The sequence below is a fragment of the Diadema antillarum genome, unplaced genomic scaffold, assembly GCF_040938485.1.
Source record: "Diadema antillarum isolate AM-2024a unplaced genomic scaffold, OU_Dant_1.0 scf00000020, whole genome shotgun sequence".
Lineage (NCBI taxonomy): Eukaryota > Metazoa > Echinodermata > Echinoidea > Diadematoida > Diadematidae > Diadema > Diadema antillarum.
Genome location: NW_027270909.1, coordinates 775389 through 792285, shown reverse-complemented (window position 1 = coordinate 792285; position 16897 = coordinate 775389). Strand labels below are relative to the sequence as shown.

At 36.4% G+C, this 16897-nt stretch overlaps 1 protein-coding gene across 1 annotated transcript in view; it reads right to left on the bottom strand.

Annotated features, from left to right (window-relative positions):
* The window catches only part of LOC139729349 (neurotrimin-like), a 38732-nt gene that overhangs the window by 10420 nt on the left and 11415 nt on the right, over positions 1 to 16897 (bottom strand). Inside the window, exons 4-6 of the mRNA XM_071640281.1 lie at positions 8383 to 8583; positions 7349 to 7465; positions 6478 to 6640 (exon numbers count right to left, since the gene is read on the bottom strand). Of these exons, the coding sequence (XP_071496382.1) occupies positions 6478 to 6640; positions 7349 to 7465; positions 8383 to 8583 (481 nt within the window). The remainder of the gene's footprint in view (positions 1 to 6477; positions 6641 to 7348; positions 7466 to 8382; positions 8584 to 16897) is intronic.

Genomic DNA, 16897 nt, shown 5'->3' with positions numbered 1-16897 from the left:
TAATAATAATAATAATAATAATAATAATAACAATACTAATAAGAAGAATGATTATGATAATAACAATTACAGCAATAACGATAATGATTAAAATAATGTAACAATATTTCTTTAAAAATTCACATCTTGATTGTTGCTGCTGTTTTGTTACTGTTGCTAACATTTAAAGTCACCTCGGACACCGAGTCATATACTTCCCTTAAATAATTTCTAAGTTGTACCTGTTCTTCGCAGACATTAGACAGCATTTCGTGAATAAAAGATGATCCTGATCACTGTTATTTCCGACATTGCATTACATTCATTAAAATCACAGACAATTAGTATACCCAATTATTAATGGAACATGCATGAAATGATCACGACAAATTCACAAAACACTACGAGTTTCATGATGAACGTTCGGGAATACCCTTGTCATGCATAAATGAAATGAGATACTTGTGTGTTTTATTTACAGTAGAAAGGTAACATCATTTCAATGATTGCATTCCCAGTCCAGTGAAAAAGAATTCCGTGCAAAGACAGGGCTACCATCCAGACTGTAACAAAATAATGAAAGCTGCAAGATTTTTTTTTCCGAGTATGAATAACAATCTCGCGTGTAATTATGGAAAGATAATAAAGCAGGCTATGAAGAAGGAAAGGTAAAGAAGGATATAAGAAAATAGTAAAAAAGCAACAAAAGTGTAAAGTGGACACAATCAAATCGGTATTACTTTTGAAATCTCATCAAATCATCTACTACGATTAAGCACTTGTAATGGTCACTTATGTCACGTGACTCTGGGAGACACTTGCGAAGGCCATCTTAATTACACTGTATTCGCAGGAGCCGGAAAGCCTGATTGGGGTGGCTGGGGATTATTACCCCCTTCCCCCTCCCCAACATCCCCTTTTGGGATGTTAAAAGAATCAAAAACTGGAAGGAATAGGAACAAAATTTGGAAAAAAAAACCCAGAAAATAACACTCATAAGTTTAGACTAGTCATAACTTGAAATTCTTCCCGCCTTAAACATTATTGGTTCTTGATCCCTCTCCCTTCAAAACGTGCGTATATCTAATGCTACCCATTCCTTCACGACAATAGTTAGCATAAAAAGCATCCTCCTATTCAGTAGCCTAATTTCTTTGGAAATTTATTTCCCTTTACTAGGAAAGGGCCGGCGTCGGAGTGATTCATCTCGGATCCCATATTCATCGTGAGGAATAATCGTCAATTAATTTGGTAAAACCTTTATTCTCTATCCGCGTAAAAAAAAAATGTATATATAATTCGATGGTTTTAAAAGTCTTAGCAGCACGGACTTCATTCTAGGCAAAATTCCTGCTTTTGGGGAGGGGGTGGGGTGGAGTGGAGTTGATGAATACATACATCTTTAAAAAAACAACTCATCTTGCATCGCTGGTATGATTGTGTCAAGATTGAACTCAGACAATTCCATGACGCCGTGCAGTAAATATTTCATCATCGCGAAATGCCCCTAATATAATGACATGGTAGGATGAAATAAGGCAAGTATCCCCCTCCGCTGCATTAAAATTGTATGAGGAGACAATATCAGGTAATCACTCCGACATATGTCTTGCTCATGATGCTGCGATCATATCCTGGTTTTCTGTATCTATTTGTGATGATAATTGTCCTAGGCAGAGTGTAATTTCTGTCTTGTTATTCTGGAAGACGGGTATATTTTCGGCATGCCCATCAAATCCCGTATAATTCGATCGCTTTTTTGAGGCGAGAAATGGGGAACGAAGTACTGCGTCCACTACACGTACATGTATATACTGTATTTTACTTAAGCTAAAGAACGTTTCTTTGATTATTAAGCCTCCTTCTCGCGTTTCTTTGGTGCGAGGATAGAGTATAGCAGTGTGTAACATTACAATTTTAATGCCTGCTATACGAGGTGTTTCGTCATGTGTTCGTGATACTATTGGATTTTTTTTAATGCATGTACCCATAATTCTAATTAATATCCATCAACGTCACTTGACAGTAGTGCTTGCAAGTATTTCTCTCCCCTTTTCAGATTTAACATTAGATAACTGTGTATCACAGAGGTAGAAGATATTGTATTTCCCTTTGAAAAAAAAAAGTTTGATGCTTTCAGACGAAACTACGGCATAAAACAGTAACAGGTGTCTTAAGGAAGCATACTTTCTACCAGCTCGAGGAATACAAACTGTTTCACAATATGAAACTGTGCTGAAATAACACTATACACTCCCCTCCCTAGTAGGAAATATTCTAGCCAAGTAGCTACTATACAAAATCACACAAACGTTCTGCTTTCTACCAGGTATTCTGTTATAGGGCCTACATACGAGTACAGAGTCGAGCATTGTCAATATAATGATTTGGATAATATTATAATGATTTGGAGGGAGACATACAACGTCGAGACATGACCCAAACCCTAGATATTCAAGCGCGATGAACAATGCACAAACAACGACATCTCCACCTGTCCACAATAAAACATCTGATATTATTGGGTTAAGACTGTACATAGATTTTATGAAGAGTCTGCCTCTTAGGTTAAGGATTCGAAAGCTTTGTTTAGAGATATCTGTTCGTTTGCCGCCACGCGATTGTACAAAAATTACTATACCCGCCATCTTCAACCTACCTATCATGTTTCAATACAATTGGAACGTATCAGGGCCTCCCCTAGGGCAATTACCCCCGGCTAAATACTGGCTAGTGGTAAGATTAGAGTAAAGATTAGGGTTTAGGGTTATGTTTAGGTTTAGAGTTTGGGATTGGGTTAGGATTAGGTTCAGGATATGAATTCGGGTTAGGGCTATAGGGGATTAGGGTCCGGGGTAATTGCCCTGGACCCCAATTCAAAACATTACGGGGGGGGGGGGGGCCTTGGTATAATTTCAAATCATTGAAGACATACAACCTCAAGATTGAATAAAGATATTCCTCGGAAGATTATTATTGCTATCATTTAGATTGACAAAGTGGAGGAGCTCTCATTTGCTAAATCTGCTCGAAGCCTACCAAGAGTATGCATTCAAGACTAACTGGAAAACGAGAGCTGTGTCGGAAGAAACAACGCCGTTTATTTCTGTACCCAGCTGGCTGACGAAATCAGATTGTTTGAAGTTATTGCTTATTCAACGACAAAGCAATGATAGAAATGATAAGGAATACTCCTTGTGCTACAAACTAAATTTGCAACGTTGCGAAATTCAAAGCACTTCCTTAATTTTACGTATGATAAATAAGGGTAGGCCCTACAGTTCGCATGAACCTCTCTTTCCTTATTTGACTCTATTTGTGTCTGACCTCATTAATGATCACTGACCTTTGCAGTAATCTTAATTATTAATCAATCTTGCCGCGCTGCGAACTGAAGACTAGTCAAAGAGGAAAATGATGGTTTAAGGAGTCCCAGTGTGTATTAGACCATGAATAATAAATTTTGCTGTTGGTGATTATATTCTACAAAGAGAAAAACAACAAGAAAAACTAATCACTTGGAAGACAGAGGGGGCCCTCATCAAACGCCTGATTATCACCTCAACACGTCTGCCATCTCACTATTACATGCCGACAAGCATGCGGGTGTATCAATACTGCTACGGTAATTAGAATTAGCACGCTGAATACTGATAACAAAGGTGGCAACTATACGTGGAATAGATAACATTCGACGCCGTTCTCGGAAAACTACCTATTAATTTTCACGACGTTTTTCTTCCGAGTGGTATCGTTAAACTTAAAACTAATCATGCAACGCATAACGCATTAAGATAACAACCAACATATCTTAATAGTTTATCCGGTTATATTCCTACTAGAAAGTTCAACAAACAATAAAAAAAAAACATTGCCGGAACACAACAGAAAGGCAGATTGAGAGAAAGAGAGAGAGAGAGAAAGAGAGAGAGAGAGAGAGAGAAATAGAGAGAGAAAATGTTTTCTAGATATCTAAAGCATTCAATATAATAGAATATGCATAATGAATTATCTTACAGAAATCTTTAGCAAAAGAAATATGATGGAAAGAAAATATCATGAATCTGAAAAAAAGAATGATACAATGAAATTTAAATTGTATTGAATTTGCGATACGTATTTTTTTTTATAGATTTCAATCAAACGATAAAAATTGTTGTTCAAGAAATTGACTTGTTCAGAAAAGAATTAAAAAAAAAATCGTACCTATATTGACTAGAAAAGAAAATAAATCGTGGTCAGATAAAAAAAAAGAACTTTTTACTTGAAATTGAATACATAATACTGGCAATGACTTGAGAAATCAATAGTACAGCGTAAATTAGAATAAAAACAAAAACGAAAAATTGGCACCTCAAAAATGATTCTAAACACTTGTTTATGTTGTCTCGTGATAAGATGTATACAGTATTTGTAAAATGATATAATATATGTATTTATGAAAAAATACTGATAATGACATAAGATATTAAATAAGGATAGAGGAAAGACACATATTAAGTGGTTAAATAGAATTTTTCCGAGCAAGGCTAAATGTACACAGCGGAGATATGAGATGAACTTGCCCTGCAAAGTTATGGAAACACGTTAGCGGAATCCTGTTGATATTAGTAGGTAGCAAAAACAAGAACAGTAACAAAATGTGTTAGGGTGATGACAGGATGAATTAACGTATAAAGGATATCGATTCACACCCACCGACAAGAGTATACAACACACAGGCTAAAGCCCGCCGCACACTACACGATTTTGCCCCGATTCACCGGTCTTAAGACCTTAAGACTAGAAGTGTGGCGTCACAGTCTTGCCATTTTCTAGTCGTACGACTGGGTCTTAGCGCCAGTCGTAGAGATTTGACATGTTGAATCTCTACGACCAGTCGTGAGCTTTCAGCCATTCACAATGCAGCAAAATGCAAACGCACGCAGTGCGCACTGCGCGCGCTTTACAGTCGGGTCGTATAGTGTGCGGTGTCCGGTCGTACGACTGGTCTTAAGACCCAGCTTGGCTTAAGACTTTAAGACCAGTCGAATCGTGTAGTGTGCGGTGGCCTTAAGAATTTGATTCTATGTCGCATACTTCGTATATCACGTTGATAGGAGTTTGATGTGTGCATGCATTGAAAAGCATGCTGGGAAGACGAAGGAAAAATTGCAGTCTAGGAAATGGTGATAAGCATCCAAAGGATAGAGTAACGGAAATTGCTCTAGAATAGTGATTTTCAAGAGAAACACCAATACAATAAATGTATTATTTTCGTGACTTAAATCTAAATGAAAAAATTATAACGGATTCATGCAGAAGTGACCGGAAAACAACTTCAATCTTCAGATTTTCGATCAAACATATAATTTCCAAAGTTTGTGATAAGTCGTTGATTCCATGCAACGTGCCCATTTCCGGATTATTAGGGATACAGGTATGAAATTGAGGGTATATATTTTTCGAAAGAAAATCAAGATTTTTAGGTGGTTTTAATGCATGGAAATATCAAAACATGTGCAGAATTACGAAGAAAAAAAGAGGAAATGAGGCCAGAATCCAAAATTGTCGTGCCTGTACATTCTAAAGTCATACACTATTTCATTTTTGTATTCAATTTTTCATAATCTCTAAAATACACTGTTGGGATATACAACTTATGCTGTTTTATAATCTTGCTCTGTACATCGCAAGATAAAATATTGATGAATTTAACGATTCTATGCTAGACTGTAGTAAAGAGTAGACTTTCATGATCATATGCATTTTCCACCTTGTGAAGATCTTGTTCATCTAAGTTATATGGATGTGGGCTTTGATGAAAAATGATCTGAGAGATTTAAAGTCAAAGAAATTGTAATCACCCACATATAAATCACCAAAATATAATGATCTTCACTGAAGGATATCGAAATTGGTGCAGTTCATATCCTTGCGTCGGCTGAATTGCATAAATACATACATTTAAACTATTCCGTTTTCATTCAGGAATTAAAGCAAAAGTGAATAAAACAATGCGCAAAGTTGCAATAGCACAGGAGGAAAAAAAACTCAACGGAGGTGAAAGCATAACGAATTGTGACGAACACTGCATGCTTTCACACGCACTCAAGTGTTACACGATTATAATGATAACGACTTTGATGATGTCCCTAAATAAATACATGTACTTCTGGAGTGTTGTCTTTAGAGAACAAGACGTCGCTACTATAGATAGGGGCTTAATTCCTCGAAGCTATGAATGGCTATATAATTTGAAAAACTGGCGAGATTCCCACCAAGAAGAAGAGAGATTCTGATCACGAGGAAATTAAGATATGTACAATTTCTTCTGTCCTTTTAGTGCTGGTGGGAAAGTAATGTTGTATCCCTTAGCGAAGAATATAACATTTTGAAAAAAGGACGAAGGTAACCCAAGATAAAGCCTCATGCCTTCTCTAGATTGATTGAAATTATGACCGGCCAACTGGACCACAATCTACTACACATTAAGCCAAGCGGACTATTAGGGCTTACTTTCTGGTGTCAGGGTCATTCGATGCGGGGGGTAATCTGGTGAAATTTTTCATCCAGTAAACTACTGGTGGTGGGAAGGCCGTGACGTCACACTTCAGATAGGCGTCCTGTCCTGGAGCCCTACCGACCTCGCTGGACCCATTCAGCACCACGGACGGAGCATCTGCAGAATTATGGATCCATATCAGCTACAGATAATTATACACCCATGTATCACATACACGTAGATGTTCAGATGTCTAATGAGTTCGATATCATGAGTTATAACGATTTATGTTTAATAGATATATTCTCATTACAATCGAATTCTTTTAATTTCATTTTAGAATTGTACATGCTGCCAAAGGGAAGCAGGTAAACACACACACACACACACACACACATACAAAAGAAGAATGTAAAAATACAGGGATAGTGCGTTCAAAATATAAAAAAGAACCCCAAATCAAGGTTTATTGCCAGGAATGGGGTGCATGATTGAAAAAAAATGCTCAAAATAAACTTTGACTTATGCTCTTTGTAATGATGTGTCTGCAAACACACTTTAAAAAAAAAATCTCTGAGTATCACGACTTTGAAAATCTCTTTTGGAATGGCTAAAGACATAATTATAAAAGTAAAGTAGAACAAAGTAAAACAAAGTAATCATAATAAAAGATGGGTCCCACCTTTTATTATGACTTCTATTTTTGGATATCTCAGCCATTTCAAATCCAATTCTCATCAAATAAATGGTGAATTCTTCTTGGAATTACATGCTCTTTCATATTCAATAAGAGGTTTCTCATTATCTCGACCATTGTTAGAAAAGCGAAGTTAGGTCTTAGCCAAAACTATAAGATCATTTTAACATTGTACACTTTGTACTTACACTGTACTTCCAGCTCTACAATTTCGGATACCATTGGTCCACTGGGATTCAGTGCTTCGCACCTGTACTTGCCACTCTGTTCCCTCGTGATGTTGGTCAAGTTGGCCGTCAATACATCTTTTGGCAGCAACGAAAGAAGATAGATATAACGCACATTAATTGAATTTCTCGACATCAACAGCAAACGAACCCAAAGAAGTGGAAATTTACATTTTCTTTGCTTTATTTTCTGTCTCTCTACTCTTCCTCCCTCTCTCTTTCTCTTTCTGGTAGCGTTTCCTTGGTAACATCGATATTAAGGTTACACTTACAAAGTTCATAAGCTCTAAATTACAATGTAAACTGAGCTTGTGCTATTTCCTTCTTTCTATAAGATAATTCGAAAACGCTATTTTTTGTGTAATAACGATGAAATTTGTAGAAAGAAGGGTAGTCTTCAAATATAATAGGCCTATATGCATGATCTCTTCTGTCATTTTCCATAAGCGTTTGTCAAATAAAGGTATATCGAGTAAAAAAAGACAACAACAGCCAAGATATGAGCTGATGCATATTAGTATTTTCATGAATCCGTTGTACATCCCTAAACACAGATCTTGCGCTTATTGTATAACATAGCAATTGCTTACTTGAAATTATCGAAATTCGTCAAACAATCATCTGTACATTGCTTTTCAAAGCAGTGGGGGAAGAAACCCCGAGTCCTACAAAGTTTTGAACTCTACGCCGTCACCCCTACATGAAGCATCAATAAACAAATATCACCATTCTAAGAGTCTTTATCTATATATCTGTGAGAAAACTAGAAATTAAAATCGAGATACGAACAGATATTCACCTCCTAGAAGCATTTAACTATTGTTTTTAATTGCATTATTCAAAGGTTTTTCCTTACACATTATTAACATCAGAAACACCGAAAGCAAAGAGAGCCAAGCAGACATGATATGTCAAACCTTTAAAGGATTATTAAGAGATTCCTAGGAAGAAAATTGTCATGACTGGTATTAAAAAAAAAATGCTGAAATGGATACCATCAGTGTTTTCTTTGAGAATAATTTTGTCCAGTTCCCCAGTTGATTTTTCTCGGTACCAGGCGATTGTGGGTTTAGGCTCCCCAGTGGCGTTACAGGTTAAGTAGGCCGTGTCACTCTCGTTGTAAGACAGCTTGCCGGGAGAATCAACGCTCCAGTAGGGGGCATTCCTGGGACCAATGTAATTTATGATCGCCCTGTCTGAAAATCGAAACAAAGAAAAAAAAAACTTTAAAAAAAGCACTTACATACAATGGACTCTCGGTATATTGAATCTGATACAACAAACTTCGGATATTACGAAGTGTTCATTCACGTGCTAACTGGCCAAAGTTAAAAACTCCTGTTCATAATCATACTGCCTTTTGAATGTATTTGAACAATCCATCACATTATGAATGATAGATTCAAGAATACTTGGATAGGGTTGAGCAGAAAGCAGTTTCATAATCAGATTCTCAATGCTCCACCCTACACTACTTAGCCACAGATGAATGTAGCTGACACTAATTTAAAAATGGAAAAAAAAATCACATAATACATTCATTAACCCTTGTTGTGCCGATGAATTAAATGTGTAAAAATGTCACACACATACCTATAGACAGATAATAAACATGGCACACTGAGAGTTAATGACACAAACACTTGCACATTGAAATGTTTGTTTGTTTGTTTGTTTGTTTGTTTGTTTGTTTGTTTGGTTTATTTCTGCATTTTCTTTCTCCGAATACAATTGCAAATGAAAACAGAATGATACAGATAACATACAAATCAACACACACACAAAAAAAATATCATTTGGGTAACAACATCAGTCTGAAGTGACATATGAATCAAAATAACATATTAAGGCATACTGTATCTATTAACAAAGTAGAAATCAATACAGGGGACCGTCATCATAAGCAGAGCTTGACGTGGATGAGGCCCTATCTGAATATGTGATACCAATATAATACAACACCAATTATATATGTACTCATAAAACTCTTAATCTTAATACACGAAACACATTTTGCTAAAGAAAAAAAAAACAGAAAGATGTATAACATCTTTCTCAGTCCATCATTTGAAGAGTTTCATTGCAAAATGAGCTAAGCGCCATTTTCAAACATTTTAAAGTACGTCCATCGTCAGATAGAGCAAAATTAAACCTTTCCGGTAATACCTTACTTGAAGTATAAGGAATATTCTAGAAGGTATGATTAAAAATATCCCTTATTTTCTTACCATTTTCTTTTTTGGGCAGTTTCGTCACAAATATCTCAACTTAACAAGAATGGAGTTAGCTCATTTGCGATAAAATCATCATTAAGTCATTGCAAAGCTGAATACGCATTCAAAATATTAATACTGATTTTATTTGAAGCTAAACACAAGGCTATATTCGTAATAGGTATTATAGTACGTTCTACAAGGAACAGATTAAACGTTTATCCTATAAGCCCAATTGATCTGCATTTTTCTCTTTAAATTCCCTAATCTCAAATTTGGTAATATTATGTTCTATCAGTGACGGTACCCTCCCCCTTTCTATATCAAACAATATATATATATATATATATATATATATATATATATATATTCGATTGTGTTTCTCCTTCTCCAATATATTGGAAAAATTATGTTTTAGGGTTAATTCCCCTGTAACCACCATGCTGCTAACAGCCATGGAGACTGAATTGTCTTTTGTCCGACCTGCATGATGCGTTCCAGTCACATTAATCTCTTTACAGAGAATGAGGTCTAGATACATACAGTCAAGAATACCACACTGTAAAAACATCGGTGTTAGATTTAACACCACGGGTGTTAAATCTAACACCGATCAAACTTCAATAAAGACCACACCCACAGGTGTTAAAAATGCACTGTGATGGTGTTGAAAAGTGTTCCTGTGACACTTCGTGGTGTTAATTTGACACTGTACCTGGTGTTATTTTGACACTGTACTGGTGTTAATTCAAAAATGACACCACATGGTGTTGATTTGATATTTGTTGGTGTTAATATCAATGGTTTAACACCCGTCCAGCTTCAATAAGAGACCACACCAGCTGGTGTTACTTTGGTGTAAATTCGTTTTCACATTTTTTCAAAAATCTAGCATTTTAATGTAAAATTCTTGATCGTCTTGTTTGAATTAAAAATCAACAAGAAGTGCAGTTACTAAGAAACTCTTCAAAAAACAGTTTAAAATTTGGAAATGACACCCGGAGGTGTTAATTTAACACCATAAATGAGCACCGAAAATTTAACACCAGCTCGGTGTTCACTATTTAACACCGGACTTTTTGCAGTGCACCCACTATATCATAATCATGCACCCCATCCCGGAAGTGACTACTGTCGTAGACGATCACACTCGTGCATTATAGCATTATAACAGTATTAACTTTAACCGACGTCTTAGCTGTTGTCACGAGATCGGAAGTACACATCAATCCTGCAGACTCCAAGATATATTTGGGACAGTTGCTCGTCACTCACATTTGTATTCAGTGCATGTGTGGTGCTTAAGTCAGGCAAGATATCAAAACTTGGCGGGAACGTGCGGCCAACACGACAAAGGACCGCTGCTAGCCGTTGATCAATACGCACTCACGTTGTAATCGTTACCTTAACGTTCCATATTGCTCTCTTGAGCATTCCTGTGTTTGTAAGGCAATGATATACTTTTAGCTAATAAGACAAATACATATATACGTAAGTGGATGTCTGCTCCTCTTTAAAGTTGCCTCTTGTTAATGAGGCAAAGTCATTATGCAAATCAGCATCAAAATAAGATCATAGATGGATTCGAATTTTTCACATGATTTCAAAAGAAGGCCTACCTATATTACGCGTGGTACAATCACAAAACCAAAACGTTGATCTCATTTATCTGTAAATTTCTCACTATTCCTCCGGTTTGGGGATTATGATAGAAATCATGTCTTTGGTCAATATTCATTGACTACAATTCCTTCTTCCTGAAAATAATATTGGTTAGAATTCCATAACAGTCAAACGTACTTCATTTCTAATGAAGCGAATTCCGCCTGATTGCTTTTATATATTTACCAACGAGTGTTATGGATCGACACTTCTTTAAAGCACTCTTGTACATATGAATTATCTATACATTAAAAAGTAGTTAAAAGTAGTTGACCTGACTGTAGACTAGTCATCGCCTTCCAATATAGGTTATCACGTACATGACACGGGGCATTTGTATCAGCAAAGTGCAATCGGGAATTCTCACCGGACCATGTTCTAGGTCACACATAATTTGCTTGTATGTGTCATGGCGGCGACGTCACACTCGAAGCTGTTTGAATGGTTTCATGAACACACAACAGAGAAAGAAATTGAGAGGGAAGAACGAATTGGTTTTGAATGAAGAAAAGACAGAGGAAGGGGAAAAAAGAACGAAAGACAAGGAGAGAGAGAGGCTTATTTTGTCAGAGCGATCATAGCCTTCATGTTTGTATGCATCAAGTGAAAAAAAGTATGTGAGTATGAGCGTGTAGGAGCGTGTGAGAGATCTACATGCATATTCAGTGATATTAGAAAGTGTGTACTTTCAAGTATTAACTTTGATACAGAGGTGTGCGGTTGTGTGTGTATTATAGGAAACATTCCGTATGCATGTGTGGGCATTTGCCTAAAGCGTTTGCCTAAAAGATTTGCCTTGTCTTGACTAACTAAATTATGTTCCTTCGCCATTATGTGGAGTCATTAGCTCCCTTGAATATTTGTATTATTCAAATACATCGACAATCTTCACATAAAAATATCTTTCCCTTTATGCAGATGATTCTTATCATTAAAGAATATCGGAGTAATCTTCTCTTCTTCAAAATTCATGTTAAGATAATCTGAAAGATTATAAAAAGAAAATCATTCGGATAAAGCGTAATTTGTATCGAAGGAACATAGAAGAACCTCAGTGAATATGTAAAAAGTTCATTTATACGCAGTATTGAAATATAGTATTTAGTGCAATACGTTGCAAGAAGCAACATCATTATCATAATCATTTGTTTTAAAAAGTACGTAACAATAGAAAAGGCACACGGTGTGTTATAGATGACATTCTAAGTAAAACCAAGAATAAAATGCGATAGATTACTTTCCTTCCACTTCAAAGTTTTGTCGTGATTTTCTACACAAGCGAACCTATTCAGATTCTCTCTTTTTTTCAAAGAAGCACAAAATCAAATGAAATTCCTAAGATTGTTATCGAGTTTCAAAGAAACAAGTCTGGTAATGCTGACTGAAATTAAAAAGAAAAATAGTTATTATCATGTTATTCCTCTGTGTAATGTTTTTAACAATTCATTTGAACAAGATGTCTTCCCATGCTCATTAATGATTGTCAGATTTTTTTTTAAATCTTTAAAAATGGTAACACTTCAATCCCATCTAACTGTTAGTCTATATGTCGAGACCTCTATTTTTCTAGACTGTATGAAAAAGTTGTTTGCCAACAGCTTTTGTTTTACCTGTACATAGTAAAAATATATCGTATGCAAAACCATTTAGATTAAGACCAGGGCATATATGCATGATATTACTATGACTGACTGCATCAGCCAATGCATTCTTTTAGATTAATTAGGGTACTCCGGTATCAGAGGGATAACTTATGATGGATTCTTAACAATCTTCAGAACTGTAAGCAGAATGTTTTTCGTTCATTCCTCTGCTCTATCCTCTGCGTGCCCACACAAATTCCCTGCACACAAGTTTGTGTGTGAAATTTTTGCACACTTGGCTCATTCCAAGGCGGTTCTAGAGAATGGAGTCACAACCGTCTTATTTCCTTTGCTGGAGGTTCGAAGCCGCCGCTCAAAAATATTTGAAGCATGTGCCAAACAGTTTCATTTGTGGAAATTAAGTGGAAAATTGATAAAACCAGCTTTCCAGGATGGTACAGTGTTAAACATTTTCACATGATACAGCTCTGACTTACACTTTTGCGCAAATTTCTGGACGGAATTTACTTTTGTTTAACATGCTTTATCATTACGTGAAATTTCATTTCATTTAATAAATAAATAAGCAAAATATGGCCAACAATATGATAACGTTTAAAATGAATCTCCAGATTGCTCAGCAAGACGGCGGCGTCGAACATCGATCATCAAAGGCACAAGTGCACCTGTGGAATTCTTTTGTACATCAATAGAAATCTGAGAACTGCTTGAATAATTACAGCCAGTTGGAACTCCCATGTATAAAACCTCCTTGCTCATTCCCTACTGGAGAGAACACAGTGTCCCACAGTGTGTTCACAGTGTGATCACATAGTCAACTATGATGTGAAAACGCTCGAATTTAACAGTGTGGAGATGATTTCACACTGTGGTTTGGTTTTCACAGAGTGTTCATATGGTAATGTTCTGTGTCACACTGTGAACTGATGATTCACAATGTGCTCACACTGTTAAAACGCTCGAATTTAACAGTGTAGTGTGGAAAGATTTCATACTGTGTTCACACTGTGTTGACACTGTGTTTCTTACACTGTTGGACACTGTGTTCTATCCAGCAGGGATAGAAACGGCCCGAATTCACAAAGGTGGTCTAAATTCAAACCATGGTTTATGTATATTTCTTCTGCGTAGATATGATTGACAGATTGCGTACGCTAACAGGCATCCAGTAAAAAGACGTGCATTGATGCGCGCATGTATTGGTACGCCCATTTAACGCTTATTTTAGACCATGGTCTAAATTTGTACCATGGTCTAAGTTTAAACCACCTTCGTGAATTCGGGCCATTGGTTTATGTCGATGTACCTCAGCAATCCGTTTTAGGCCCATTGCTTTTCATGAAGTATCTGAAAGATTTGTTAATAACATTTATAAAATGGGTTCAAGAATGTAGCCAATAGGAAGCGCTGAAATGAGACACACCTTCTTCCTTTACTTCAGTACAATTGCGCTGCCTGTAATCCTATGGTAGATTGCCGATCGTCTGTGCGCGCGGCGGCTCCTTTGATGAATTGCATGCATACGCGCTGTCAATCCTGTAAACAACTTCTAGTTCGGGCTGCCGGCCGGCCGGCCTGTCTTCCCTTGTGCATAACAGTCATGTGTGGCGTACGTACGTATACTCTACTATACGTACACTTTGTACAGTACAGTAGACCAAGCGTTATGGGACCGGACGCGTACATGGAGTCACCTTGAAGAGCAAATCCAACGATTTAGCAGGTTAATTCTCACGCCGTTTTCAGAGTATGTTGTCTAGTAGGCCTATATGAGGAGTCTATATCAAGTCTTTAAGGTAAAGGGTGCATATTCTATGTAAAATAAGTAAGTTTTCATGCGGGAACTTAAGTGTCCGGAAATCCAACCCCCCATTATACTTATACTGTATGTGCGGGACTTCCGCGAGTGCGACGTGCGTAAATGTTTGGGACGAACATCTTCGGACGTCTTGACCCACAAAGGTACGTGAAAAACGCTGAAAAATGATGTTAGTTTTCGAATTTTCGACCCATTTTATAAAACAAATGATGCACAGGATTATTTCGTGGCGTTAGTGGAGGCGTAGCTCACACTCGGGCATTTACAATGTAGTGCAACACGCACTCGGCTTCGCCTCGTGCATGTTTCACAATTGTAAATACCCTCGAGTGCGCCACGCCTACACTAACACACTCTATCCTGTGCATCATTTGTATATTAAATCAATTTCAGATGTCTACGGTAATAACAGATATGCGTATCAATGGCAGTGATATATACATGCGCTTTATTATCATTACTACTACTACTACTAGCGCCACGAGCACTGAAAAGTGGACCTGTGCGCTATACAAGTAGCCATTATTATTATTATTATTATTATTATTATTACTTCTATACTGCTTTTATTATTGTAACTTATCTTGCTCAGGTATCAAGATTGATAGATATAATGTGTTTGTATTTAATCAGATTTGTGAGAAATTAATTGAATTGAATCACATCAAATTGCTGTTACGCCAAACTTCTTAACCTCAGTAATAATAACTTCTCTTTGGTAAGTCCGAAAATATTAAGATTGTTATGGGCAGATGGAGTTGCAAACATTCATGTCTGGCGTCAGTATACATCTAAAAGCAAAAGCAAAGCAGATGAGGTTATGATGGGAAGATGTCACAAGTCTCTATTCGCGTGGTAACAGTTTTCTATTCTAACACAAATTTAAGAGATGAGGAATATAATCATCTCATCTGCTTTAATGTCTCGATAAATAAGCGATGATTACTTTGCGAAAGGAAGGGATTATGATTTATGAATTCCGAAAAGACGTTAATAACATTCGTGTACATAATGTGTAATCCATTGCAACTGATTGACAAATTGCCCTACATCGCCGTAAATAATGTAAATTCTTCCTCGATGGAAAAAGTCATGAATTTGAATGTGCAATCCAGTAGATGGTTTCATATGTCACCGTGCATCACAAAGCCGACAAAAGTCGCATTCCCTGACTTTATGTAATGACTCAAAATCGATGGGACCAGTTAACCTAGTCACTGTTAAGATTTGCATATTTTCCGAAGGAGCAATTCACCTTCTATATTATTCCTAAAATAAGTTTACGATTTGAAAAAAAAGAACAAAAACGAAAGGGAATTCTGTTTTTCCAGAACAACTATTTGTAGATAGTATATTAACTTAGAGTCCCCTTTTCATTTCTTTAAAAAAAAAAACTTTTACACATTCTTCACTTTGAACTCTAAGAACTTTTGTCAGAATGATACTACAGCTTTCAGAAGTTAGCATTAGTCGTGGAAAGAATGTATTAATAGAGTATACTCAATATCAGCTTCATCTGATGATCCTTCGATTGATGTTACTGTGGCGTTTTACATCCTGCTTTTGTCCTATTAATTGCACAGAGAACTGCTTGGCAGGGTTAAGCGCTTGAATAAGCCCTCAACTTCAAAGCCTCTTTATATCTCCTTAAACACTTTTCCAGAGTGTGTTCCTTCTTTCAATTATTTGTATGAATTAAGAAAGTCCATTTTTGTTGAGTAATACATGATTTTAAGGATTAAAATCTGCTCTTTAAAAATCTGCCCTTGAGTAAAAATTCCAGTCTGCCGACTTTTGGTTGGTTTTGAGATGCAGGATCAAATTTGCCTAAGCGATTGTGACCATCATAGCTAAGTCGACAAAACAAGTTTAACAAATACATTGTAGTAGCAGCTCAGAGAGAATTAGTCTTCTCCAAGACTTTATGATCATTATTGTCATGGAACTGTGAACGCATGCTTTGATAAAATGCTGTTTCAGCGCATCATCATGTCTATCGCCACAAATAGTTCATTACATGTTGTTCTTGCAACTACCGGTCACTGAAAACATTTCATTTTTTTTTTTTTGAATTCACATCATCAATTGCTAACAAATAAAATAACGAAGCAAAGTAAACAAAGAAACAAAATAATATTTGGCGGAATAACCGCGAAATACCACAACTTTCTGATTGCGATCTGATTTTAACAAACTGTGAAAGTTATATTTG